The sequence below is a fragment of the Paramormyrops kingsleyae genome, chromosome 3, assembly GCF_048594095.1.
Source record: "Paramormyrops kingsleyae isolate MSU_618 chromosome 3, PKINGS_0.4, whole genome shotgun sequence".
NCBI classification, from domain to species: domain Eukaryota; kingdom Metazoa; phylum Chordata; class Actinopteri; order Osteoglossiformes; family Mormyridae; genus Paramormyrops; species Paramormyrops kingsleyae.
The window spans coordinates 12,217,780-12,245,652 of record NC_132799.1 but is presented as its reverse complement, the minus strand read 5'-3'; the positions used below and the strand labels follow the sequence as shown (position 1 = coordinate 12,245,652).

Sequence of the window (27,873 nt, the reverse complement as noted above, 5' to 3'; positions counted from 1 at the left end):
GTAAAAATATATTTAGTTTCTACCTATATATATTTGAAAAGTAGACCGTCCAAGGTTTCTGAGGGTGTTTTTTAAATGTGTATATGATAAAACCTCGCAGAGTTATTTAAATGGTTTGGCGAAATTTCTGTCAGATCCCACCGGCGGGACCGCCGACCCCAGAGGAATTTAATATTCTAATCTAAATCAGTTAACGGTTAGTGTTCGGTTAACGAACGGCGGTTGTCGGTTGGGAAAATTAATCGAAATGAGCATCCCTAGTGAGAGTATATGGAATTATGGATATTGAAGAGAATAATAAAAGGGTAAACTTCATAAAATCAATAAAAAAAATTTTATTATAGCATATCAGATCAACTTTCGAATGAAATTTAAAAAGAAAAACATACCATGCTTAACTTCACTGAAAACCTCTTTTAAAGGGTCAGTAAAATGACAAAGGAAATTTTCAAAATTACAGAGATTATGACATTTACAACATTGCACTTAATCTTGTCATTAGTAAACATAACCATTGTTCAGACGTCGAAACATCTACTTATTTTCAAAGCAGCAGAACCCCTAGAGATTACGAATAATGCACCATTTACACAGCTGTGGAACTGCTAATAGCATTTCTCAAGTGATGACTGGACTCATCTGGAGATTTAGGAAGACCACATAAAACAAGTTGCAATAGTGTGTTGTAGCACAACTACAATTGGTGACACTACTTCATAATTGCCCAAGTGGCTGGGAACACATTGAGTTTGAGACAAAAAGACACACTTAAAATGCTCAGTATCCAACACATGGTCACATAATGGCCTACCAAATCACATCAACAATACCCAATTGCTATTTTACCTGGGGGGGTATTCCATGAAAGTAGCTAAAGACAGACTCAAACTAGTGCCATCTCTAAACTTAGCCTCATGTCGTTCCACTAACGCAGTTCAGCTTTAACCAATCAAGGCTCATACAAGACAGACTTGCATAGTCTCACTTAGTGAGCACACCCGAGATATTTAAGAAGCCCAAATGAATGGATGAATGACAGATTGATCAAATGAGTCGGAAAGTGTGTAAAACGAGAGCGGTGTTTTTTTTCCACCGCAGAAGAAATGCCACTGATGGAGCTGTATGAATACAAAGATGTAAATCGTGAAAAAGGCAATACTGTGGGCATAAATGAAGCCAGGGAGTTGGCTTGGCGAAGAATTGCACACAGACTAAATGCGTAAGTTATGTAAATGGTACAAATGCCTAGTACAGTGGCACGGTGGTACAGTGGTTTATGCTGTCGCCTTATAGCGCGAAAGTTCTTGGTTCAACCCCCACAGTCAACAGGGAACCTTCTGGGTTGAGTTCATGCGTCATTCTTACTGTATAATAATGCTATTCTGTATTATTTGATCTCCGTAAAATACTTTCAAATCGCATCCGTGTGAAATGTTCTGCACAAATAACCGTATCTCGTCTTTGCCTTTAACTAATGAACTTTCAAAGAAGACTGTGACTAAACAAAAATATCTTCCTTTTCATATTTTTAACTGATTTTCAGTCACTGCATTTCATGTTTGACTTTTGTAATGTGGGTACACTTTTATTTTAATTATTTTGGAATTAATTGGAATACTGAGATGTGATTTTTACAGGCTTTATTATATTTTTAACACGAGTAGTGAGAGCGCAGAATTTTGCCCGATGGAACGATCTTTTGGGAATCTGTTCCCACACATGAGACGTTCGAGACAACTCTTAACTAAGCAAGACAGTTAACCTAGTCCGGGGCAGACTTGTTCACTTGCCCAAGTTACCATGGTTGCTCAGCAGGAATTAATTTAAGACACGTTGATGGAACGGAACTCCCACTTAAATGAGCCAGACATGTCGAAGTAAGTCAGACTTTCCCTTAATCCTGCTTTGTGGAACACCCCCCCCCCCCCCCCCAGTTTATCACCTCATCTTTAACATGGCAGTCTGGATAGACCAGAGTTAGTTGTACAGCCTGCAGTATTAATTAAAAAACCAAACCAAAACAAAGGCTGCCATGGGGACATAATGGTGCAGTAGTTTAAGAAGAGCTGCTTACAATGGCTGCCAAGCCTCTAAACACTGTCTTAACTCTTGAGGAAGTAACTCAGACTGATGAAAATTCACAAAAAGCATTGGCTTGGCAGTTGCCCTGGATAATTTAAGAGATGCTGTTCGTAACCCAGTTATCCTATTTGTTTTTGGTGGTGCAACTGCAGTAAGGTAGCATTTTTCAAGAATGTGGCTTCTGACTCCCTCAGTTATGGAACTCTACATGGCGAATAAACATGTCAAAAAAGGCCCACTTTGGTGGATCTGGGTAGGGCAAAAAAAAAAAAAAAAAAAAGCAAGCTGGGTCTGCTTTCCCCAGTTGTGTAATGCTGCAAAGCAGGAGCAGCCCAACACATGTGGGGTGAAGAGTGTGGGGAGTCTGAAAATGCCTTTGGTCTGTGCCACACGCAAGTGCACGACTAACAGAACGCAAATGGAGAGATTTAGTATGCAATAAAAAATAAAAAATCTCCTGAAAGCAGAATAAGCCTACACACCTTCATTTCAACAAAACATTCAAACAGACAGGCAAAATAACTCAACTAATAAGAGAGATAAGTGGCTACTAAATGATAATGAATAGCCACTAATGTTTTGGATCAAATTAGCCCCATTGATGTAAAGGAAAATATTTTCATTAAATGGAAGCAAAAAACCCCCAACTGGCAATGCGAGTTTGAACCTCTGCTCATTTTAATTAAAATTCCGAGCATGATGCTAGCAAGCGCAAGCAGTGAAAGGAAACCGCGAGTCGCAGCTGAAACGGTGAACCCCCATTAGGGTGAACCCCCATTAGGGGCTCCAGGTATTCAGATGAGGGATGGCAGGGGGATCAATGCAGCTTTACCGGTAGCAGCAGGTGCAATTAAGCACTTTTTCTGCAATATGAAGATGCCTGTTAGTATTCCAGCAAGCACTTCAGGTAAAAGCATCAGCAAGGTCAGAACACAAAGCCTTAGCAACATAAAGGAGGGAGAACAAATGAATATTTTTGATGAGTTCTGACTGAACATAGCACTCAAAGGCACCCCTAAGAAATATAATACAAAAGCAGACCAATTCATTCAAAATGTGGCTGGACTTAAGATTCCAGCATTTCCTTTCCAGTTCCAACGTCAAGCCAGGATAAAATTTAAAGGATACAAACAAAAAGGTTTGTAATGCCAATTTAAAACAGGAGAAATATTTCAAACAGGTCACAATTGGATTAACACCAGGGGTACAAAACTGAACACACATATTGCTCTTTGCACACTTATTGTATCTCACAGGTCTACTCATTTGCGAGAGATTGATTAACCCCCAAAAACCCTTAAAATCAACCTAAGCACTCAAACAGGTTGTTCTCTGAATGCTCCTATACCTGTAGCCTATTGAGCCCTAAATATTACATAGAAGCCCAAAGTACCAATGAATGCAGATCAGAAAGAATTCAAAATTAATTCAGTAGAAACACGGGGTCAAAAGCCCATTAATCAAGAACAATTAACATAAAACTAATCAAATATGTGTATCATTGTCTTCACGAGTAAGGGCTCACTAATGTACAAAGGTTAACCAATCAAAAGACTAAACTCAAAAACGACTAAATTCAAAACAGGTGCAAACAGAATGTTTCCATCTGATTGAGTGTAACAAAATTATTCTTCAGTAATTCAATATTTTAAAAGTAACAGACAACTTGATTTCAATTGAACACAGTTTTTAAAGGGATCCTTAACTGAAAGTGTGTCTGTTGCTTGAATATCAGCAATTTTAAGTGACTAAAAAATGCAGGTTAACAGGAGGCACAGAGATCAGACATAAGGGCTAAATCATCAATTTACCATCGCAAACTGGAGAAAATTAAAGTTGTGACCATGAAAGCTATCTGGAGAATGCAGCCATACTCTACACCGTGTGCATAATTATTAGGCAAGTTGTATTTTTGAGGATTAATTTTATTATTGAACAACTACAGTGCTCTCGGTCAATCCAAAATGTTAATGAACCTAAACCTGAATGTTTAAGAAAGTAAAAGTGAGGTTTTGTCTTTCTTAAGAGAATATACACTGTGTGCACAATTATTAGGCAACTAAATAAAAAAAAATGAACATTTTCCCATTTCACTTGTTTATTTTCATCTGTTAAAGTGAATAATAAAACTCAAAATTTACGTATAAACATTTCTGACATGTCAAAAAAAAAAAAAATCAGTGACCAATATAGCCACCCTTTTAATAACTGTCACAAGCCTTCCATTCATGGAGTCTGTCAGTTTCTTGATCTGTTGACGATCAACTTTTTGTGCAGCACCAACGACAGCCTCCCAGACACTGCTCAGAGAGGTGTACTGTTTTCCTACACTGTAAATCTCCCGTTTAAGCAGGGCTCACAGGTTCTCAATAGGGTTTAGGTCAGGTGAGGAAGGGGGCCATGTCATAATTTTTTCATCCTTAAAGCCTTTACTGGCTAGCCATGCAGTGGAGTACTTCGGTGCATGCGATGGATAAAATGCATAAAAATCATGGTCTTCTTGAAAGATGCAGACTTTTTCCTGTACCACTGCTTGAAGAAAGTGTCTTCTAAAAACTGGCAGTAGGTTTTGGAGTTGATTTTGAGGCCATCTTCAACTCGAAAAGGTCCAACTAGCTCATCTTTAATGATACCAGCCCGTACCAGAACCCCAGCTCCACCTCGCTGGCGTCTGAGTCGAAGTGGAGCTCTGTGTCCGTTACTGATCCAGTCACGGGCCCATCCATCTGGTCCATCAAGAGTCACTCTCATCTCATCAGTCCATAAAACCTTTGAAAAATCTGTCTTCAGATATTTCTTGGCCCAGTCTTGACGTTTCAACTTGTCTGTTTCGTTCAGTGGTGGTCGGGTTTCAGCCTCCCTTACCTTGGCCATGTCTCTAAGCACTGAACACCTTGTACTTCTGGACACTCCGGGTAGGTTGCAGTTCTGGAATATGGCAGCACTGGAGGATAACGGGTTCCTGGTAGCTTCACGTTTGATTCTTCTCAAATCTTTGGCAGTTAATTTGCATCTTTTTTTCTCAATACGTTTCTTGCGACCCTGTCTGCTACTTGCAACAAAACGTTTGATGGTTCTGTGGTCAGGCCCCAATATCTTAGCAATTTCAAGAGTGCTGCGTCCCTCTGAAAGACTTTTTACAATTTTTGACTTTTCAGAGTCCTTTAAATCTCTTTTTTGGCCCATTTTGCCTGAGGAAGAGAAGCTGCCTAATAATTATGCACACCTTTATATAGAGTGTTGATCTCCTTAGGCCACACCCTCACTCATTACGCAAATACAAATCACCGGATATGCTTAAACCCAATAAGCACTCAAGTTTATACAGCTTGAAGTTGGAAAATATGCATAAAAATGATATGGCCAAAATACTCACTTGCCTAATAATTGTGCACACAGTGTATGTTGCAACAGAATGCACACTTGATAGCCTTGGTCAAAAAAAATGGTCTACTTGGTCCATTCCTCTAGCATAGCATAGGACATTTGCTAGCTGATTTACAACAGTTGCATGGCACACTTCCCATACTCCAACTTTCTAGGTCAACCAACTAAATGGGCAACTGCTTGATCCTTCGCAGAACCATGACCTTATTTCAAAGAAAAAACAATCTTATATAAGCCATGAAGCGGAGGACTGTCCTACCTCAAAGTCAACATCAGCTTACTCCATGATACTGGTACCTTATACAAGACCTTTCCTCCCTAATCAGGGCATATTGCTTCCTCATCCCCTTCCCCAAAATGAATCTTACCTGCAAGGTTACAACCAACCATCAACAACCCAAACAATTACCCAGAGATGTATAGTAACGAAGTAGAACTACTTCACTACTGTACTTAAGTACTAAAAGGCCGTATCTGTACTCTACTGGAGTATTGTTTTTTTCTCCTACTTCCACTTTTACTCCAGTACATATTTTCGATGAGTTTAATACTTTTACTCCGATAGATTTTTTATGTGCTGCATCGTTACTCGTTACAATTATAAAAATGTTACGAATCATTCCAAACCCACATTATCACTGCCAGAACAGTAGATGGCTCTGTCACAGGTTTGAATAAGCTGGCTCATCATTGAGCGAATCAGACGATCAAAGAAGACAGCGCTGCCTGCCTGCATTGAGAGCACTTTAGTTTGTTTTCGACATGGAAAACCCAGAAATTCCACCTTCAAACTCCTTCACTTTCAACTGATCGTGGCGATGAGAAAGAAGACCAGCCGTGGCCCTATTTAGAGTCCATGTTTGCATTTGTCGGAGTGAAAGACAATTCATATAGAATGAAGTGCTTACTCTGCCTCCCGAAAGATTGCAAAATAATGGCCTTCAGAAATTCACCGTCGAATTTGAAGAAACATATCAAGGTAAGTTAAAAATAATATAACACACAAAACACAGCAGTTTGAGCTATCCCTGAGCGCTAGATAAGTTAACTAACATTAGGTACGCGCGGTTCATAACATGCTGCGATGTTCACTTAACTAGCTGGCTATCATAAAGGCTGTCACGCTGAATGGTGTTTTTGATATATATATATATATGATGTCTTTTGACTGCTTTCTTTAATAACTGCATAACACAATACTTGTACTTTTACTTTCAGTATTTGAGTAGTAAATTTTAAAATAAACTACTTGCAATACTTAAGTACAAAAAATGTTGAATACTTTAGTACTTCCACTTAAGTATGGTGCTTAAAGAGCACTTCGACTTCTACTCAAGTCACTTTTTTGATAGAGCACTTGTACTTTTACTCAAGTCTGGGTCTCTAGTACTTTATACATCTCTGCAATTACCAAACTGGTACTTCACCAATGGTACAGATGGGTCAGCTTTACTCCCTGGAGGCCTGGATGCACCTGTGAACACCATTCTGCTGTGTAAGTCATCATGCAAGTGACTTCCAATATACCACTAAAAACTTCTCCATCTACAAGGTCATATTTTCCCGCTCCGGCAGTAGCCTGCTTTGAGAGGGTTTTTGTGGTTTTTTGGCCTCCCTAGAGCAACTTCGCTTTAGTTTAAGCTAAACGTGGTTCAGCAGGAAGTTAATCTCGGGTAAGTAATTGTAAATTTGGTTATTTTAAAAGTTAAATTTAAAGGTTGTTATCGCTGACGCTGCCGGATAATTTATAATAAAGTACCGATTTAACGCAAGTGTTAATTTAGTGTTTTAGTGTACTCGGCACTTTGTTTTAACTATACGTTAATTAGATCAACTAAAAGTTTATATATTCTCTATTAATATACTGGGCTGGGAGTAAAGGACGGGAACATAGTGAGTTAGGTAATTATGGGGCCAGCTCAGTGTTGTGTTTGCAAGATGTTTGCCCTTCTGGATGCTTGCGTCCAGTCGGACTTCGTCTGCGAGCGATGTGGGTTAGTTGACTCACTCATGGTCCAGGTTCGTGACCTAGAGGAGCGGCTGGCTCTCATCCAGCATAGCAATGAGTTAAAGGAGAGAGTTAATACGCCTTCTAGGGAGACTATGTGTACGTCACAAGCGGGGAGGGGGGAGAATGATGAACAGGTAGGTCGAGAGAGCTGGGTGAACGTAGGTCGTAGAGGTAGAAAAGGACGTACACAGTTCACAGAGGCGGCATCACCTGAAGTAACGGTTTCTAACCGCTTTCAGGTGCTTCCAGCTTTAGAGCCGGAAGAGACTGGGGAGGCAGGTGGGCCCTTGGGCACCAAGGAGCCACCTAACCCTAGTAGGAGGGAGGTTGTGGTAGTTGGGGATTCAATTATAAGAGGTGTAGATAGTTATGTGTGCACCCGTGATAGAGGGTCCCGTACGGTGTCTTGCCTGCCTGGTGCCCAGGTAGGGGACCTTCCAGATCGAGTGGACAGGCTTTTGGCCCCAGCCGGGGTGGATCCAGTGGTCGTGGTGCATGTTGGCACCAATGACATAGGAAAGGGCAGAAGGGCTGTTCTGCAAGATAAATTTATAGAAGTCGCGGATAAGCTTAGAAGCAGAACATCCACGGTGGTATTCTCTGGAATACTTCCCGTGCCACGTGCAAGTCAGGCAAAATTAGCTGAGATAAGGGGATTAAATGCGTGGCTAAAATGGTGGTGTAGGAAAGAGGGGTTCAGGTTTATGGGGCACTGGAAGACCTTCTGGAACAGGTGGGACCTGTTCAAGCCGGACGGGTTGCATCTGAACCATAGGGGAACCAGTGTATTGGGGAGGCGTATGTGCAGAATAGTTGAGGAATGTTTAAACTAGGGACTGGGGGGGCAGGGAGGTCAGTTAAGAATTTATGTGGGGAGAGACGGAAAGCCCAAATAAAAATTAAAAGTAGACACTGTAAAAGGCCTACCATTAGTGGTCTGTATTTGAATGCTAGGAGTATTAGAAACAAAATTAATGACTTAGAGGCTTTAATTTCTTCAGACAATTACGACATTATAGGAATAACTGAAACATGGATGAGTGACAATGATGGTGATGAATATAATATGGATGGTTATACGTTGTTCCGTAGAGACCGGATAGGCAAGAAGGGAGGTGGTGTTGCAGTATACGTAAAAGAAAACTTGCAGGCAAGGGATCTCACTGATAAAAATAAAAATTCAGAAGCTGTATGGATCAAACTTGATGCTAAAGATTCAAATGGCCTAATTGTCGGGGTTTGTTATAGGGCACCTAATGTAGCTGTAGAGGAAAGCAGAATATTATATGATGATATCAGGATTATGAGTAATAAAAATGATGTGGTGGTTATGGGTGATTTTAATTTACCTGGGATACAGTGGGACACAGTCTCTGGCTCTTCTGTAAATGAACTTGAGATGGTGGAATTAGTACAGGATTGTTTTTTTACTCAGTTTGTTAATACTCCTACCAGGGGAGAAGCCCTTCTTGATCTCGTTTTTTGTAATAACCAGGATAGGATTGGAAAATTAGAGGTTTTGGACCCATTGTACGGTAGTGATCATAACATGGTTAAATTCGAGGTTAATTTTAGTGTCCAAAGAGCAAAGTCTAAATTAAAAGTATACAATGTTAGGAAGGCTAACTTTAATGGTATGAGACGAAAATTAGAAACTGTAAACTGGACAGAGTTAAATAGCAAAACAGTAGAAGAGGCATGGGAATTTTTCAAAAGCACATTGTTGCAAGTGCAAGAGGACTTCATACCTGTTTCCAGCAAAACTAAATCTAGGAAACGACAACCAAGGTGGTTTACTAAGGAAATTAAGAATAAAGTCAGGAGGAAAAGGGCTCTGTTCCACAACTGGAAAATAACTAATGATTTCAAAATCAAGCAGGAGTATCTAAGTCTACAGGCAGAGTTAAAAAATGACATTAGGCTATCAAAGAGGGATGTAGAAAGAAAAATTGCATTGGAGGCTAAGCATGACAGTAAAGGTTTCTTCCAATATTTTAACTCCAAGAGAGCACTAAAAGCTGAAATCACTAATTTGCAGGATAGTAAGGGCCTTATAATTGATAACGAAATTGATATGGTAAATGAGTTTAATGATTTTTTTTCAAGGGTGTTCACAATAGAGAACACAAGTAACTTACCACCAATTAATACGAATACAGCATCGTCTATGACCAATATATGTATAACTGAGGTTGATGTGATACTAAGCCTAGCTAAACTCAAAATAAATAAATCGCAGGGGCCTGATGGCATCTTACCTTTAGTCTTGAAAGAGATGAGGGATATTATTAGCCAACCTTTGACTTTAATATTCCAGAAATCGTTATCTGCGGGTGTGGTACCATCAGATTGGAAGCATGCTAATATAACACCCATATTCAAAAAAGGGGATAGAAGTAATCCGGCAAACTATAGGCCAATCAGTTTAACTAGCATTACTGGAAAAATAATGGAAGCTATAATTCAAGTGAAAATGGTAGATTACCTAGATGCAAATAACATTATAAAGGATAGCCAACATGGATTTAGGAGAGGTAGATCCTGCTTAACGAATCTGCTTGAGTTCTTTGAGGAAGCTACAAGTGAAATTGATCACAAAAAGGCCTATGATGTGATTTACTTAGATTTCCAGAAAGCCTTTGATGTTGTCCCCCACAAACGGCTCTTGTTAAAGCTTAAAGCTGCAGGAATTTTAGGAACTGTGGCAGCTTGGATCAAAAACTGGCTAACTGATAGGAAGCAGCGAGTAGTTATTAGAGGCACTATGTCACAGTGGGCCTCCGTTTATAGTGGGGTACCGCAGGGTTCAATTTTAGGACCACTATTGTTCCTAATTTACATTAATGATATTGACACGAATACATACAGTAAACTGGTTAAATTTGCAGACGACACTAAGGTGGGCGGGGTAGCAGATACTAATCTAGCAGCAGAGAGGCTCCAACGGGATCTGGATTTAATTAGCGAATGGGCTGATACTTGGCAGATGAAATTTAACACAGATAAATGTAAGGTAATTCATGCAGGGAGCAGAAATATACAGTACAGATATTTTATGGGTTCCACTGAAATAAAGGTAGCTGATTACGAGAAAGATCTCGGTATGTATGTTGATGCTTCCATGTCCCACTCTCGCCAATGTGGGGAAGCAATAAAAAAGGCGAACAGAATGTTGGGTTATATCTCTAGATGTGTGGAGTTTAAGTCAAGGGAGGTGATGTTACACTTATATAATTCCTTGGTAAGACCCCACCTAGAATACTGTGTGCAGGTTTGGTCACCATACCTCAAGAAGGACATTGCTGCCTTAGAAAAGGTGCAACGAAGAGCTACGAGAATGATTCCTGGTCTTAGAGGAATGTCTTACGAGGAGAGGTTAACGGAACTGAATCTGTTCAGCCTTGAGCAAAGGAGACTAAGGGGGGATATGATTCAGGTCTATAAGATTCTAACGGGTCTGGATGCTGTTCAGCCAAATGACTATTTCAATATTAGTCTAAATACTAGAACTCGTGGCCATAAGTGGAAATTAGCGGGAGAACATTTTAAAACAAATTTGAGGAAGCACTTCTTTACACAGCGTGTAGTCAGAGTATGGAATAGTCTTCCTGCTATTGTAGTGGAAGCTAAAACCATGGGTTCCTTTAAATCAGAGCTAGATAAGATTTTAACAACTCTGAGCTATTAGCTAAGTTCTCCCCAAACGAGCTTGATGGGCCGAATGGCCTCCTCTCGTTTGTAAATTTCTTATGTTCTTATGTTCTTATGTTCTAGGTGTGCAGTCAATCACAGGCAGCAAAAGCGAAGAAGGCAGAAATTCACTGCATTCAAAATTGAATCCAAAACCTAAAGCACCATCACAGAGCCCATTTCAAAACTGACAATTAAGATGTGCCAGCAATTGTCAAAACCTGTTTAACAGATCTTTGGTTTTACATTACAGATGAGAAAAAATGTATAAATAAAATTTTATAAATGGTAGACGAACCTGAAAAGCGAAAAAAATGCTTAGCAGTCCAACGGTTCCTTTACAAAACTAAAATTTACAACACCTTTTTAATTCAATGACATGTAGGTCTCGCAATAGCCCTAGTGTCAAAACCCATGAATGGGCAGAAAGGGGTGACTAATGATAAACAATTAAAATTCATACAGATCGCATGTCTCGTACTTCATTAGCGGAGTCCGTAAATTTTCACTCTTCAAATCTGGCCAACTGGCAACACTTTCTTATAAGAAACACAGGTCACGTACAACACGTACATACGCCCAACCAAACAAATGTGCACAAATAAATTCATACGTCAAAATATTAAACGTGCGACGATGAAAAAGGAGCGATGAGCAACAACTTTGCAATGGCTCCGACTAAACAAAGCTTAAATATCGTAGTTACTCACCGGTCCAAAATCTGTTGCATCACCACAGCACTCTGATCCGACATATTAGTCTTAAATACCAATGCACGGCCTGATAAGTTCCCAATTAAAGCAGCTACCGTTGTTGAGTACAAAGCTAAGTTAAGCTAGCTAGCTAGCTAGCTACTGATTTGGCTGGAAAGCTGGGCCTGCTATATTCGAAACAAGGCCTTAAACACAGGAGTCTCTGCCAGGGTTAAAAAAAACACAGAACCGAAACCAAAAGCAGAAGCGATAAAAATATAATTAATTAATAAATACGCCGTCTATATACGTGTCCGTTTTCACGGCCAGATGTCGTCCCAAAAAAGCAACACTTAGTTATGAGTGCAACCACGGCATAGTGTTCACTTGACTCCATTGACTCCCTCTCTCTATAAGGAAACGCCGGGAACCACGGCAATGCGCACTGCGTCACCAACCATAACAAGACGCAGCAACAGCTGAGTGCATGGCGCGTTGAATTCTGGGATTTGTAGTTTCACTTCACATATCTTTGTCGCCAAAAATATCAAATTAATGTTCTATCTCTAGCAGGCGGAACTTACCAGGAGACGGCGGACCTACCTGGGGGAAACAGCAGCATGAAGATACACATATGGCTCCAGAATACGTCCTACTGCGGCAAGTAATCTATACGCTTTTTATTATTTATTTCTATAACGATAGTGATTACCAAAGCGGGTCATCACTGCTTTAAAAATGTATTCAACCATCCAGCAGTTGACTGCCGTTTTTGTGAGTCCTTTCAAAGACGGGTGGTGTGTAATAAATATAGATTTCAAGTTTGCTGTTTTGACCAATTTATTACAAGACATAAAAAAACCAAAGCATGGTTCAAATGCATAATTTTCATGTCATGATTATTGCATATTTCAGTTATGATGATTTACCTCTCTCGATATTCATTCTAAACATGTTTGGTGTTGCGCTTTAAGCTATAAACCACTTATTTGTTCATGTTATATGAGAGAATATTCCGTGTACATGTTTATGATCTTATTAGTACTAGTATTATAAAATACATAAAATCCTAATAGGAATGTCGCAAGAAAGATCGAAAAGGGGCGTTTCGCAATCAACTTAACTGCTGTCAGAACTTTGCATTCTGCGCAAGGTGGCATCATTATTTCCTTTAAAAGTTACTTTAAAAACTACAACTCCCCAAAGTCTCGTCTTTAGCATCCATGCGCCGCAGTCAATCAGCTGTTAAGGCAACTGCTGACTCTACCTCAGCAGAGGGGTAGCTCATTTGTCATATCTATACCCAGCCGAGGCAAACAGAAATAGCCTTATTTACAGAGTCCCAAAAGGTGAACGATAAAGGTAAATCCTGTTTACCGTGAAACGATAAAGACACACTGTGCATGGCAAAGACTTGTGCTTATTGTAAGAAGTCTGTTCCGTGCTGAATAAATCTTTATGCCTCTGAACATGTATAAATGGCTACTTAACAGTACATGTTTAAATATAAAGATGTTTTTCGTACGGGCGCAGATAAACGTACGCGTTAATATGTCGATCAAAACAAGCATTTAATTCGTATGTCTTAGTTAATTGCCACCCTCTATTGATTACTTTGATGACCTTGAATATGTAGCTCTTAGACAGCGAATGGAGAGAAAGATTAACTGGGGGTAGGCAAAACGCGTTGCAGTATTTCAGTTCTTGGCAACACATTGAAAAATATTGAAAATTATATAATAATCCACAGTATACTCAATAAAAGAATATGTTTGATCATATCGGTTGCGTGTTCAACGTTTATTTGAATAGGTGATCTCAACATATGGTACAATTATGTGCAATTAAAAAAAAATAAAACCTGGACTATGTTTAAACGTTTAAAAACTTGTCTCGCTGGTTCTATTTTAAACTGCAGCGTGTAATAATTTAAAAAGTCCTTTACTGCGTGTGGATAACCGTCCGCTTTGCTTACACACACCAGTGAAGTCTAATCGTTGGTTGTGCAATTTGTCCTCCATGAAGAAAATCTGAAATTTTGCGGTAAATACGCAGTGCTCTTTAAAACGATCGTTCCAGAAAGCGTATAAAACTGAATTTATGTAACGCTGACTGTTTTTCTCTCGACAGAATATTGAAAAATTTATTACGTCGGTCATAGACGAGGCATAGCTAAGACGCTGCAGTCCGTGCGTGTTGGAAAGTAAGTTAATGTTGTCAAAAGTAATATCTATGGATACGTGGTAGTTAAGGTGTTGTTTGGACCAGTGAATGATCCAGAAGGGCAAGGGAGTAGCTCAGCTAAAATAGCAATTTTGTGCACTACTGCAACGCGTATTAACATTGCAGAAACGTTCCGGCTGAGTACGCCATCTGTGTAACCAGGTTAGAACTCGCATGTAAGATATTTCGTTGTTTTTTTTGTATAGGCCGACAAGTGACATTATATGACAGGTCCAGTAAAGATATTATTCCTTTTATCACGCTGAAACTTTGTCATTAATTCTTAGTGCGCAAAATGGCAAACACTTAGAAATTGAATTCGCAGATATTGAAACTATCCGCCTTCGCTTCCAAGAGTGTAGCGAGTGTCACTCCGTATCGGGGGATAAAAACGATCTCGCATATGTGGCTGCTGCTGTGGTTTGTTTATTAAGGTATGATTATCGTCACGTTTTCAACGATATGATTTTTTTTTCTTGGGCCATTAAGGGGAAACTGGCCGCAGTCGTGACCACTGAATGTTGAATTAATTTTACATTATGTTTCCGGGAAAAGACGAGAATACATTTCACGAGGATTTACTTAAAGGTGTAGGTAGAGCTTGTATAACCTGTCCCTTTAAATTCTCGGAGTGTGAGATGGGTGGTGCGTCTCTTTAACCTTGCTGAAGGGCGCAGCTGTATTTATTGACGTATGTAAATTGACTTAGGGGTGGTCCTAGAAAAAAAACAGGAACAAGAATCAGTTTCACATAGCAGTCTGGAGTTCCGGTGAAACGGAAAAAGAGACGTGGCGAATATTGGTGAATATCTGTGTCCTCCAAGCACATCATCCATTCACATCTGAAGGGAACGGAGGCGTCTGGAAAGGGTGAAGCTGTTGCGTGTTTGTTTTAGCGGAAATGCCGTTAATGTTAATACTGCAGTCGTGAGAATTTCGGCTAAATGGGTTATTACGGATTAGCCTTCTATTCGGGCAGCCCCAGCAATAGCGGTTGGCAATAATAACCCCTCCCAGCGTTTCTCTGTGACCAAATACCATAACAGTCCGGCGAGTGTCTTTTATGAGAACCTCAAAAAATAACCAGTCTCTGTTTTTCCCCGTTTCAGCTCAGCAAACCATGCAGGATGATTTACTGATGGACAAAAGCAAAACCCAGCCTCACCACCAGCAACAAGACCCAGCAAACGTAGATCCCCCGTCCACTCCGACCCCTTCATCGGAACCCCCCGCATCGGAGGAGAGCCCTACGAGTGTGAGCAGTCAAGCAGCTCCCGTGCAGAACAACAAAGAGAAAGTGTCCATGGAGTCGCCGATCCTGCCCGGTTTGAGCTTTCAGCCGCAGGAACCCGGCGGCACCTCCTTATCCCCTTCTTTCGGTAGCACTTGGTCTACTGGGACCACGAACGCCGTGGACGATAGCTTTTTTCAAGGGATACCCTCGGTCAATGGGACAATGCTTTTCCAAAATTTCCCCCACCACGTCAACCCGGTCTTCGGTGGCAATTTCTCCCCGCAGATAGGCTTGGCACAGTCTCAGCATCAACAGCAGCAAGCCCAGCAGCAGCAGCAGCAGCCGCAACAGAGGAGGTCGCCCGTTAGTCCCAGTCAAGCCCCTTTCCCTCAGAGAAACGCGTACAGCCACCAGACCATCATGAACAGCAAAGCATCGTCGTCTTCTGCTTCATCGTCCGCTTGGAATAACCATCAGAACGCTGCTTGGAGCACCGCTTCTAACCCTTGGAGCGGACTCCAGGCAGGCAGGGACCCGCGGAGAGCGGTGGGGGTCGGAGTTGGGGTGGGGGTCGGTGTTGGGGTCCCATCACCCCTCAACCCTATCTCCCCGATGAAAAAGCCCTATGCCAGCAACGTTATTGCACCTCCGAAATTCCCAAGAGCAGGTCCCCTTACCCCGAAAACCTGGATGGAGGACAACGCCTTTAGGACGGATAACAGCAACAATATGCTACCCTTTCAGGTAATCTAGAAGTATGTAAATCGTAACGTATCCAGCAATTCATATTGGCAATGTAAGCAGTGTCATGAAATAGAGACAGGACTTTTCTGGAATTTGAGTTGTCAAATACGGCAGGTCTGATTAAGGAAGATCGTGTAGTTATAAATTACTGAACAGAATTCATGGAGCAATTGGTATAACTGTCCAAGAAGCATCTAGGCTACTGTATTGTGATCTGTGTATGATTTTACACATAGGCCTATTGAAAGTTAAACGGTAAAGCCTTTCTGTGTTTTTCGATTTTGAGCAGCCTTATTTTATAAATAATTACCACGAATCGTCAGCAAAGCAATTTTCGTCCTTCTCTTTTTCCACATGTCTACGCGTCAATCTCTTCTTAGCTTTATTATACTTTTGGTATATTATGCCATTTCATTGTATGTTTGCTAATGGATAGTCGATCTCCGGGTTATTTTTGTTTTTCCGATATTTTTCACTTATTGCGACGTATTTCTGTGGTGTAGGACGTGACCTTCAGAGCCATATTTCAATGGAGTCTCAGATCATCCACGTAAATGTATTCTGTCAAAATGCATTCTACGAATTTGCTTTGAATGTAGTCTGTTTTTTGATATTACTGGTACGTCCTAATAATTAGGTTTAGTTCCCCCAGTCATTCTAGGATTTTTGTCAGTTTTGTTTTCATTCGGTTGATATTTAGATTACATTATGTTTATACTTTTGAATACTTAATCTATCGTTATTGACGTCTTTATGATGACATTATTGTATAAAAAGGTTGTATATGTTTTGTATTCATATAACGCGTTTAAATTTGGGAAATGGTGTGTCGAATTGTTAAAAAGGTAGTAAGTATATGAATAATATCGGATTTCATTATAGTGACTTGCCACTTGGTACTAAATAGTTAAATTTTCTTCTCAATTTGCCAGCTCACACTAGGATGTTTAAAGGGCAAGGTTCTCGCATCTTATTGGTTGTTGTTGGAAAGGGGCGGTCCTTTCGCTCACTTGAGGTTTCCAGGACACTGGCGTATTGCCTGCTGTCACGACAAGAAACATCATAACGAAGTAACGATCGGTAATCTCTGCATTCTCTGGATCCCTCCGGTGTTCTAAAATTGGTGTCTTTTAAATGGTCGTTTTCAAATCTTTTTCATGTTACAACCTTTTTCCCCCACTAAAGTCTGACATATCTTTTAAAATGGAACTCCCATCCACAGACATGTGCAATTAAGTTCTGAACATTGATCTATATTATCTTTTGTCTTACACAGTTTTTATGATTTCTTTTTTTTCTCCCCTTTTTAGTACGTTTTTGCAATTGAATATTTTTTTGTGGGACATTGCAATGACTGTTCTGATGGAATCTGAATTTTATCATGAAGTCATTTCACAATTTAGCTTAAATACATTTTGATTGTTTTTAGTAGTTGGTGATTTTTTTTTTTCAGTTAAACATGCTTGATGGCCAAATTTAAAAAAAAAAAAAAAAAACCCTCCCATGCCTAACCTGTATATTTTCACTAAAATGTTTGTGCATTTGTTTCATGGGTGATATGTCTCATTCTATCATAACAAATGCAGTAGGTCATACTGTATCAGTGAGTCATACTGTATCAATGCATGTTGTAATGCAGATTTGTAGTGTAAGAAGGAAGCACAGTACTGCTAATGGGAGAGAATGACTGTGACAGCAGGGTGCAAAATTGTGCCCCACCTTGGTACCCACCCAAACCACACCTGCCGCAAGCCACACCCAACCATTATCACCCAGCTAATACCACACCCAGTCTGAAGGAGGTGGATTGTGCAGTTTGGGGCAGAAATGGATAGACACTGACCCATTTCTGGCCTACAGAAAAAATTTCAGACATGCCCGGAACATTGTAGGTGGGGTACAAATTTTTGCATGATCTTGTATGTAAATTGGGACACGCATTGTCTGGGTTGCCCTAGAACATCGCCATCAGCCCCATGCAGACTTTATGGAAGTGTTTGCTTATGGAGTACTACAGTACAGATGTAATTTAATGGGAAACTGCGGACTCTCTTAATGCACGACTCCCTTTAAGTGAACAGTGTCATCAAAAGCTTGGCTACGATTTCCCTTAAAAAGCTGTGTATCCAGCCCTCAGTACCCAGTTGTTTAATCCGTGGGCGTAAATGATGGGGGGATGGGGGGTTGTAACCACCCCAATAATCAAAACTGGGCAATACAACTCCTGCAATAATCATGCCCCCCCCCCCCCCCCCCCCCATGTTCAAGCCAAAGTTACACCCTTGGTTTAATCATCCTTACAGGTAACCTGTGCAGTCCTCTTCCATGATTCAGTATGTCCCATAGAGCTGGCCGTCTTTGTTACTGTAGATGTTTCCATTAGGATATTGATAGTGGATTTTTCTGGTGCAGAAGCTTTCCATCAAAAATGCTCTTCACATTCTGTGCTTGAGGTTTGTATGGGTAATGTTTATTTTAATTTCAGCATATTGAAAGAAATTTCAGTTGAGTATTATCTGTAAACTAGATCACACAATTGTCTTTTGAGAATAGTTGAAATTAAGTTTTTTTTTTGTGTGTGTGTGTAAAAGGTTTTTGTATGGACAAGCAGACTTTTCTGTACCTGCAAATTACTTAAGGGTTAGTACCAAATTATCCACCTCACTTGCGTGTTCTTAGGATTAATTGAAGTAATAATGTTTAGTTCTCTAATTGAAGCATTTTTTGGCCATTAGTAAATTATTGTTTAAAGGCTTAAAATATCTGCATTTTTAAGCAGTTTGCAAGTTTGCTCTGTTATGCCTTGATTTGATGGGAAAAGTTCAAATTTTATTCTGATGAAATAGATCTTGGTTTTTCTCCTCTCACTACCAGAAGCTAGTGAGTTGGCATTTATGGTATTATAGTATATAATAAATAATTTGTATTCGAACAAACGTCCTTCCATTCACAATAAGGCTTTTCCTGTATAAATGAAATGGTACCATAAGGTGCTGAAATGTATTGGGGGCTCAATGTGTGCCTGAAACTGAGTCGATGGCTTAGCGATGGTGAAATTCTAGCCTGGGTGAAACTGTATATGTCTAAGATAACTACATCCAGAGCCTCTTATCAGGAGGAACCAAGGTCAGGCAGCCCCATGCACAACGATCTGTGCTTACTGGAGTGAGGTGAAGGTAAAGAGAAGGAAAGCTGAGATGATGTATTACTGTTACAGGTTCTGTAGTGCTTTTCTCATCGATAGTTGGGTAGCGCTTTATAACTATATTTGCTACCCCTGGTTACATTTATCAAAAAAAAATTATACCAAAATTGGCCCATGTGTATTTTAGGTTTCTATTGCTCATTTATGTGAAAAGTTTTGCTTTATCAGTTTTTTTCCCTTTCAGCCATCTTTTTTTCCCCCCTTACTGGCAAGCAGAGTCAGAGTTCCCTGTAGTTGAAAGATGTGAACTGTTATGTAGAATCAAAGGCAGCTGCTGATTTGTGACTAATTGTGAGATTAAATGTCTATATTGTTAATGGGTGTTGTATCCTTTTTTAAGCACTCTTATTGATGCCTAAGTCAGCATTTGAGTTACTTTTGTGATGTAGCTTTGCCTGGAAACCAATTTTAAAGGGATGGGTTTTGAACCAGTTTTCGTTAAGTGTGCAGCCTGAGGTTGGTGAAAATCTGCTGTTTTTTTTCGTATTTTCAGTGTTCATTTGTCTGACATGCAGGAGACATTAATTCGGAATGTGCGTGTGCAGTGTGTCGGTTTATAGGTTGCATTACACACACTGTGACCTCTTTCATTTTGTAGGGGTAACATTTGACACAGTTGTACTCAAACCCCTGTGGAAAATTCCTGTTTGTGACTGAAGCATGCATGGTAATGGTTTTCAGTTTTGCCTGCCTCCTCATCCTTCTGCCTTTTGTCAGTGTCCTGCTATACATGCAGCGTAGCAAGGAGAGCGCCATCCCAAAGCAGCAAAATGAAGAGCTCAGCGTTTTAAATGTTCAACAGTTGTCCAAAGTGGGCAGATTTTTATCTGGGCGTCAGTGCCGGGCACAGAGAGGGGAATAACGCTTTTGAATGCTCAGCTGATTGCACTACAATAGCACCGGTGTGTGAACAATGTGGTTCCAGTAGTGGCCTCTGGATACAGCTGTCAGCCCCCTCTCGCCTTCCCGCTGCCACACTCTCTCCGTTGCGGCCTCGTTCTCTCCGTCCTCCTCTCATTCAACCTTTGCTTTGCACACTTTCCTACTGAAGTGTCTTCTGATGGTGCTTTTGAGCTTCTGGATGGTCTTGTTATTCATGGGTATGCTTGTATGATGATGTGATCTTATGTTGTTGATTTATGGTCCTAAATTGTTTATCTACAGAAATACGAGCATGAATAAAACCATAAAAACATTCATTGTAAAATAAATGCGAAAACCCCAGGGTGTTCTGAAATTCTGCCATATATATGGTATTATCACACTATATTTTTGTTTGTCCATTTTGCATTTTCCCAATATCTTTTTTTTTTTTTTTTTTTTAGTAATTTTTAAATTTAATGGTCGCCTGGGAAAAAAAGCAAAATATTTTATTTTGTTAGTGGGAGGTTTAAAATTGTACATGGTGGACCAGCTAGAGTTAACTTGCTAATTTTATTTTTATTATGAGTGTGCTTGTTGTGAGACTAAAAAATAGCCATGACCACAACAAAATCAAGGTCATCAGGTTTCTTGAATGACTGAATGAGTAGCTCTTACCGACTATTGACAAAGTTGAGCTCCTGGGGCCTCTGTGGGAAGGAATAGGGGCTCAGTTGTTTTGACACTTTCCTGCTGCCTAATGGCTGTGAGGAAGCGTGTTTTCATTTTTCAGGTCCCAGTATCATGTGCTGCCTCATTTGGAAATCACATGACCACAAGTGGGGCCTTGCTGGCCTCTTCTGTAGCTGGGGTCGCTGTAAACTGGGACAGCATATCATGATTTGTCTTAGAAGTGGTTTGATGTTTCCATTCTGGAATATGAGATGTGAAACATATATAGCGTTAAATTGTATGATTGTCTTACTTAGTAGCTATTAAATGGGATCACTGAGCATCATAGTATTGAATGATGATGAATCAAGAGACTTTCTGACCCCTAATGCATTTTCTTTTTCTTTTTTGCAGGACCGGAATCGGCCCTTTGATGCGTTTAGCTTGCATTCTTTGGAGAATTCCTTAATGGATATGATAAGGACTGACCATGACAAAGGTAAACCGCATCCAGCTGGTGGCCCCCCAATGACTATCGCTGATATAATGTGGAGGAATCATTTTGCAGGTTAGGAATATTCATTAAGCCATGTTTTAATTTGGGTCTGGGCTTCATTATGAATCACCTGTGATTTGATTCTTTTTGTTGACACACATTTGCATTTTCCCCGAATATCTTATTTTGCAGTTTTAAAATAACTTCCCTCACCTGCAAAATTTTGCATATGTTTTTTTTTTTTTTTTTTTATCTGTGTGTCGTGTGTCTTTGCAGGCGTCTGTTTTTGTGCTTCTCTTAATGCAAATCTGTTAATTACATATTTTTGTCCTTGTCACAAACATTGAAATATTGCAGTGTTGGACTTGAAAAGAGACTACAAAGGCATCCATATGTAGGCCTCATTTTACATGCTTGTCAAATCTTACTGGTGGATATGGGTGCTGCTTTGTTTTAGGGTTTTGAAGTACTACTAGCATTCTGTCAGTTTCCATGATGGACATTAATATTGCCATTTTGTTTCTATATCAGAATTGATGAGGTCAGGAAATATTTGTTCTTTATAGATATCATACCCAAAATGTTCCTTATTTTTATGCCTAATCACCAGGGGCCCATGTATGGATTTCCCTGGGCTGAAGTGCCAGGGGCCTCTTCTAAAAAGGGGCCACAACTTCAGGGGTCATGACGTTTTAAACCTAGAGTTGCCAGCCGTCCTGTATTTTACAGGATTCCCCCTAAGATGTGAATCCTTTTTGGTCACAAGTCTGTTTCATCAGCTATCGTACCTGACCTGCAAAACGTCAAATAAGTCACAGTTGTCTCCGAACTTTGATCATTTGGCAGCATGCAGGCAAGTTACTGATCACCCTGAAAGCCTAGATGTGTGTAGTGGTAAGTTGTTATTGTCATTGTATATTTTAATATGAACATTTCAATATAAAAATAGGCAGTTTATTTTGTAATATAAATGAGTGTATATTTAGCATAGTCTCTTGTGTAATGTGCATACAGTCTGGAATATCCTGATTAATGCAAGAATGTAGAGAGCTGTAATGCTGAGAACCAGAAGCAGTTTTTTCCTTCCTGAAGCTCTCTTCATTCTTCTCAGATTTAAGCTTTTTTCCCCATTTGGTGTACACCAAGCATTTTTTTTCTTCTTCTCCATCTGGCCATGTTCTGAAGTCATTTATGATAAATGTTGGTTTACTTATTTTTTTAAATCGGATTTTTTTTGATAATTGATAACTGATGATTTGCTTATTTTATTATATATGTATATATAATTTACTGGGTAGAGCACACTTCTGGGTAGACTAGACTTCTGTTTATTTGGGCCTGCCAGGGTTTATATATGATACATTACATTTTTTTAAGTATTGTTTGGCTCAGATTTCTAACTGTTAATAAAGGTGAAAAAGCTACGTAGGTGGTTTTCAATCATTAAATTTAATAATAAATTAAATTTAAGAGCAAATCTCCCCCCCCCCCCCCAAAAAAAAGCAAACAAATAAATTACAATTGTTAGAATGCATTATGTGCAAATTGGGATGGTCTCAGTTCTGTATCAGCAGTTAAGAAAGCCTGAATAAAAGAATGCATCAGTCTACCTCAGTACTGAAAACACTGTATTAGTGATGGGATTCAAACAAACTGAAATGTTACCTGAAAATTGACTAGTTATGGAAGAACACAACTTTATCTGCAAGTAGCTAAAGGATGATGATTTTAAAAAATTAATAATCTTTCTAGAAGTGAAGTAAGCTAAAGACAGATGTGACTGTTGTCATTTGTGTCTGGATGCATCTACACCCCATGAGTGTTTTGATGCACTTGCGTGATAGTGGGCAGAGTAGGTTGAACGGAGCTGCTGGCACCAACTGCTACCTGTTCAAACGATCCTCATTGACTAGCTTTGCATCAAGTTTAATGACAAGTCGAACATGTTCTAGTTTGCATCTAAGATCCTGCTTTCTGCATGTTATATTTATAAAATTACTCCCTGACAGTTAGACGACCAATTACCTGTACAAAGTCAGATTTTTGCCTTCAGTTAAGCTTTTAATTATAGGTTTAACATTTCTCAAAACAATTTTAATGTCTTGCATTATTTATATAATTTTATGAGTTTACCTGTACTCTGTCAGTCGTGCCGGTGAGGCTTTTGCCCTCTGCTCCAAGATTATCTACTTAAGCCAAAAGATATCGAGGTTTTTGAGTACGAAAGCCAGCAAGTTGTGGTCAAATTGAGAATATACCTGCTCACTCTCCATTTCACATTGTGCCTGATGGCCTTCTTTTAACTACAACTAATTTTACGTTTAAATTGTGGTCTCTTGGACCTCATTGCTTTTAGAGGGCAGTTGAGAATTGTATTTTTTTAAGAAGGCGCGGTATTTAACCTGGGCATGTTGCTTTGCTTGTGTAAGTTCTTGTCTTGTGTGCGTTTGTCTTTGAAAGACTGCCAGGCTCAGCCATAGGGCGTAGATTGGCAGAAACCTGAATCTCTTGAATGTTTTCTTTAGGTTGTAAATACAGTTGCCAGTACATATGGTGATTAATGCTTAATTGTCTTTTATTTGTAATCTGTGTAAATGGTACAGGCTGACACAAATGACTGTGCTTTCTTGTCTATCACTCATACTACACAGCTAATGCTATGTATGTTGATGACAAGTATAGCCTCAACATACTTGTTATATCAGCATTGAAATTTGTCCTCCTTTTGAGTTTTTGTCAATAAAATTAATGTTCTTCTATAAATGACCTCTAGATTTCCTCTGACTAATCTTATCTGAAGGAACCAAAATAAATCTCCCCTGCCACTCAAGAGCTAATACCTGTCAAGCTTTGAATGTTTTCAGAAATATTTTCTTTTTGTCATTGAGAACAGGTTAGTCTGTTCCAGCTTGTTCATTTTTATTTATTTATTTTTGACAACATGTGACGTAGGCTGTGTTGGTGGGGACAGATATTTGAGCTCATTGACACGGACAGCCGATGAACACACGGCCAACAGACAATGGAAACCAGACAGAACCAACCGTCCAAAGCCCTCCCTCGTTTATTTTTGTTTGGAGAAGCTTTAGTGATCGGGGTAGATGCCTGACGGTGTTCTGCCAGGGTGGAGTCCTCAGTTCTTCTTTGTGATCTTCTGTGATCATTCAATGCGCCTTAATCCATTTGGAATGGAATGCTGGTGGAATTTACGTTTTGTTTAGAATGCCAGGCGGAACAGAATAATGCTAGAACAAATGACCTCTTTTGAATCTGTGGAATGCAGCATGCCCCAGAATTTTAGTCATCTGAGAATTCATGTGGAGTACTGGATATTCTCCCCCGAAACTGTAAAATCTCCACTGCCACCAGCCACTATAAGCTAGCACTGTTTACACACCACCGATCGAACCCTGTACTAGTGCTTTGCAAACACACAAACTTGCATGGAGGTGGTTACACACTCCTCAAGGGTACACAGTTTATGGTGAAAGAAGCAACTTTGAGACCTTTCCGTTCTGTCTTAATCAGTATTTTGTTTAATCTGTAGGGAACCAATTGACCAACCAGTGGACTGAACATGTCTATGATTAATACCCCTAGGGTTTCTTCATGTTCACAACCTTTTGGTTTGTTTAAATACTTGACGCCGATGTTTTTGTTTTAAAAATAATTCTACTAATTTATTCTTTCCCTTCCTGTTGTCTCATTGTCTGGAATGGCAGGTGGTGACATTTTCTGTTGATTAGCAAAATTTTATCCATTTTTTAATTTATTTTTTTAAAGCCCAGTGACAGTTTGTAATGATTTAAAAAGGTCAGCTCATGTGCCGTGTCTGTTTAGTCGTTTTCTGATTGGCTGACTGAACACTGTCTGTCCTAAATACCATATCTTCTTTCTTCTGATCTGGGCCAAAGAACAACACACTTTTTTTTCTTTCTTTCTTGTACTGCTTAGCAGATAACAGCATAGTGTAACCTGTTGTGTGTGTGTGTGTGTGTGTGCCATTTCTTCTGGCATGAAGCAGTTGGGCCAAACTCAAGGACAAAACCGTGGAAGGAGAAGTTCGCATAAGCTTTCGTGAATGAGTGTTAAATAGTGACACGGGGGACAACGTGATTTGCTGAGGTTCTAGAAATATTGTGTGTCTGTGTTTTAAATGTCTTCAGGAGAAACCAGATTATGAAAAAAGGAAGAGAAACCCTCAGTACTGAAAGTTGGCCAAGTTTACTCAGTTTTCTTTTCGTCTCTGAGGTGTTGCTTCTTGGTGTCAATGTGAAGTTCTTGTGCTACATGTTGGCAGACCTGGGTTATAGCAGTGAGCCTGTGGGGTTTTTAAGAGAAGCAGAGCAGGAAAGCAGCCCAGAGTAGCTCTGATTTAGCCTTATTGCAGACCACTCCTCCAGTGCCACACTTTGAGTAGTCATGTTGAGTAGAAGTCAGGTGTTTGTACTTGTGATCTGGAGGTCAGCGGTTCAAGCGTCTGGGTCTGTGCTTGTGAAACCCAGCTGTTTGTATGTTGAGCCAGTAAATATTGCAACGTGTCTTTGGTTTCGTTAATGCAGAAAGAAACAGATGGTCGCTTGACTCTCCTTCAGTAAAAAGGCTGTTCATTTGAACTAAATATCAAGATTGAACTTGCATAGCCTTGACCATGACATCCATGAGCCAAGTCACTGTTTACTCATGTAGCCGTTGTAATTGTGGACATGCTGTCAGATTATTGTTGTTTGCTGCTCTGTGATGTGTTTTTGGTAAGAGCATCTGTGGTGTTGGTAATGTTAAAGTTAATGGCATCAAGTCATCCGTTTTAACCATGCAAGGTTAATATAGTACAGATACTCCTTTCATAAACTCAAGGGACATGTAATCAGACAGTCCTATTTCTGCTTTGTTTTTATTTTTCTGTACTGTATGAGGAATTTGTAGCACAACAATGACCTTTCTGATCCCTCTTAATTATAAAATGGTTCCCTGAACACCTGCTGAAGTTAGCATTTAATAATCACTCAGGTGATGGACTTGTTCAATGGCCTCATTAGCTCTGAGGATAAATCAGAACTGAAGGAACAGGACAGCTTGGCTTTGTGTCTCTTGAACTTAGGAGGAGCTTTCAAATTCAGGTCTATATTAACTGTGCACTTTGACCTGATCACAAATCATAAACCTCCCCCACCCATCTGACAGCTGGTGGTGTTCTTCAGGGAACACCAGTGACTTGAGTTAAGAAATAGTGTGTGGGGGGGGGGTGCTCAAATAGACACTGAATCTAAAATGAATGTTGGCATAGGCAGACTATGGAATGTTGTTGAGGGACTTTAGCATGGTGTTTATAATGGGAGATGGCAGGATTCATAAGAATAGAACTGAAGTTTGGGTTAAAGAGGTGAATGGAAATAGCGCTGAAGTATTTCTAATTTTATTAGCTACTTATTTTATTTTGTTTTTAAGCATTTGATAGAAACTAAATGTCATAGGAAAATGTAAAGGCTATTTGCAGAGCCCAGATTTTTATTGGAATCCCCACATGCCCCCAACATGTCGTCCAACCTCTCAATGCTCTTTAGGTACTAAGAATGTCCTTATTGGCATCTGTCAAAGTACACCGGAGATCAGGCTGTGGTAGTGTCAGTAATGATCTTGGGTATGAAACTTCCTCATACTCAACTGAGATCCCGTGCCATTGTTTCTGCATTATGTGTCACCTGGAATTTCAATGTAGGTGTCAGGTTTGGAGTGTGCTTAGCTTCACACTTTGAAACAGACATTTTTACACCTCTGATCTTCAGATCCGGGGTCCATTGTGCTTAATTCCAGACCTCTTCCTAAGCATCTGAGCCCCTAAGCATCTTATTCTACACCTATGATCGGCAACTGGTCGATCGGCAAAATAAGATCTGAAAGCTTGCCAGAGTGTTTTCTTTGTAAAAGTAGCTCTCACTATAAAAAAATAAAAATCAAAAATTGTTGGAGACCACTGTTCTACACCCCCTAATTTTGACATAGTAAGAGCTCTGGTAATAGATTACTTTGATTCACAGTTCAGAGCTGATTTATAGTTCCAGATGATCATAGAATCTTACCCCAGAAGAACTGCGGCACTCTGAGGGTAGATCACTGACGCAGTACTGCATCGCTGTTTCGATGGGCCAGATGGTGAGGCACACTTGCCTGTTGCTATTTTTGGGAGGTTAAAGGGAATGGTCCCTTAAACCTGAAATTGTCTGTAGCAAGATTTGAGAGCAGTGGAACGGCCCAACTTCAGAGGGCTGAAGGGAGGCGTCTCTTCTTATCTGGCTGATTAATATTCTACCAAGTTAAACCTGAATCAGGCTTTGCAGATTTGACTTTGTATGCAAAATGAGCTTTTGCGTTTTTGGAAAATCTAGGCAAATTTAACATTGCTGATATTATTTCTTAAACTATCCATTGGTTTTCTGCCAGATTAAACATCTGTTAATATAATGTTTGCATAAAAGTATCTAAAGTGAACTCGGAACAAGTGCATCGTTTGTGGTCGACCCTCAGGCAGTAATGTACCTTTGTGATTCTTTCATTTTGTACAGAGGATGGCGACAG

At 39.8% G+C, this 27,873-nt stretch overlaps 2 protein-coding genes across 17 annotated transcripts in view; one reads left to right on the top strand and one right to left on the bottom strand.

The window, feature by feature from the left end:
- marchf5 (membrane-associated ring finger (C3HC4) 5) overlaps positions 1-12,311 on the bottom strand; it is a 39,844-nt gene extending 27,533 nt beyond the window's left edge. Inside the window, exon 1 of one of the 2 annotated variants that reach the window (XM_023824193.2) lies at positions 11,881-12,311. In XM_023824193.2, coding sequence (XP_023679961.1) covers positions 11,881-11,924 — 44 coding nt within the window. In that variant the 5' untranslated portion in view covers positions 11,925-12,311. The remainder of the gene's footprint in view (positions 1-11,880) is intronic. The other variant, XM_023824196.2, reaches the window with a different exon arrangement.
- Positions 12,312-12,388: 77 nt separating this feature from the next.
- The window catches only part of cpeb3 (cytoplasmic polyadenylation element binding protein 3), a 42,852-nt gene continuing 27,367 nt past the window's right edge, over positions 12,389-27,873 (top strand). For 5 of the 15 annotated variants that reach the window (XM_023824183.2, XM_023824182.2, XM_023824181.2 and 2 more), the window contains exons 1-3: positions 12,389-12,522; positions 15,195-16,063; positions 21,216-21,300. In XM_023824183.2, coding sequence (XP_023679951.1) covers positions 12,483-12,522; positions 15,195-16,063; positions 21,216-21,300 — 994 coding nt within the window. In that variant the 5' untranslated portion in view covers positions 12,389-12,482. Of the gene's footprint in view, positions 12,523-13,081; positions 13,225-13,809; positions 13,906-13,992; positions 14,066-14,141; positions 14,520-14,782; positions 14,956-15,194; positions 16,064-21,215; positions 21,370-27,873 lie in introns of those variants that run through there. The other 10 variants (XM_023824172.2, XM_023824171.2, XM_023824170.2 and 7 more) reach the window with 8 other exon arrangements.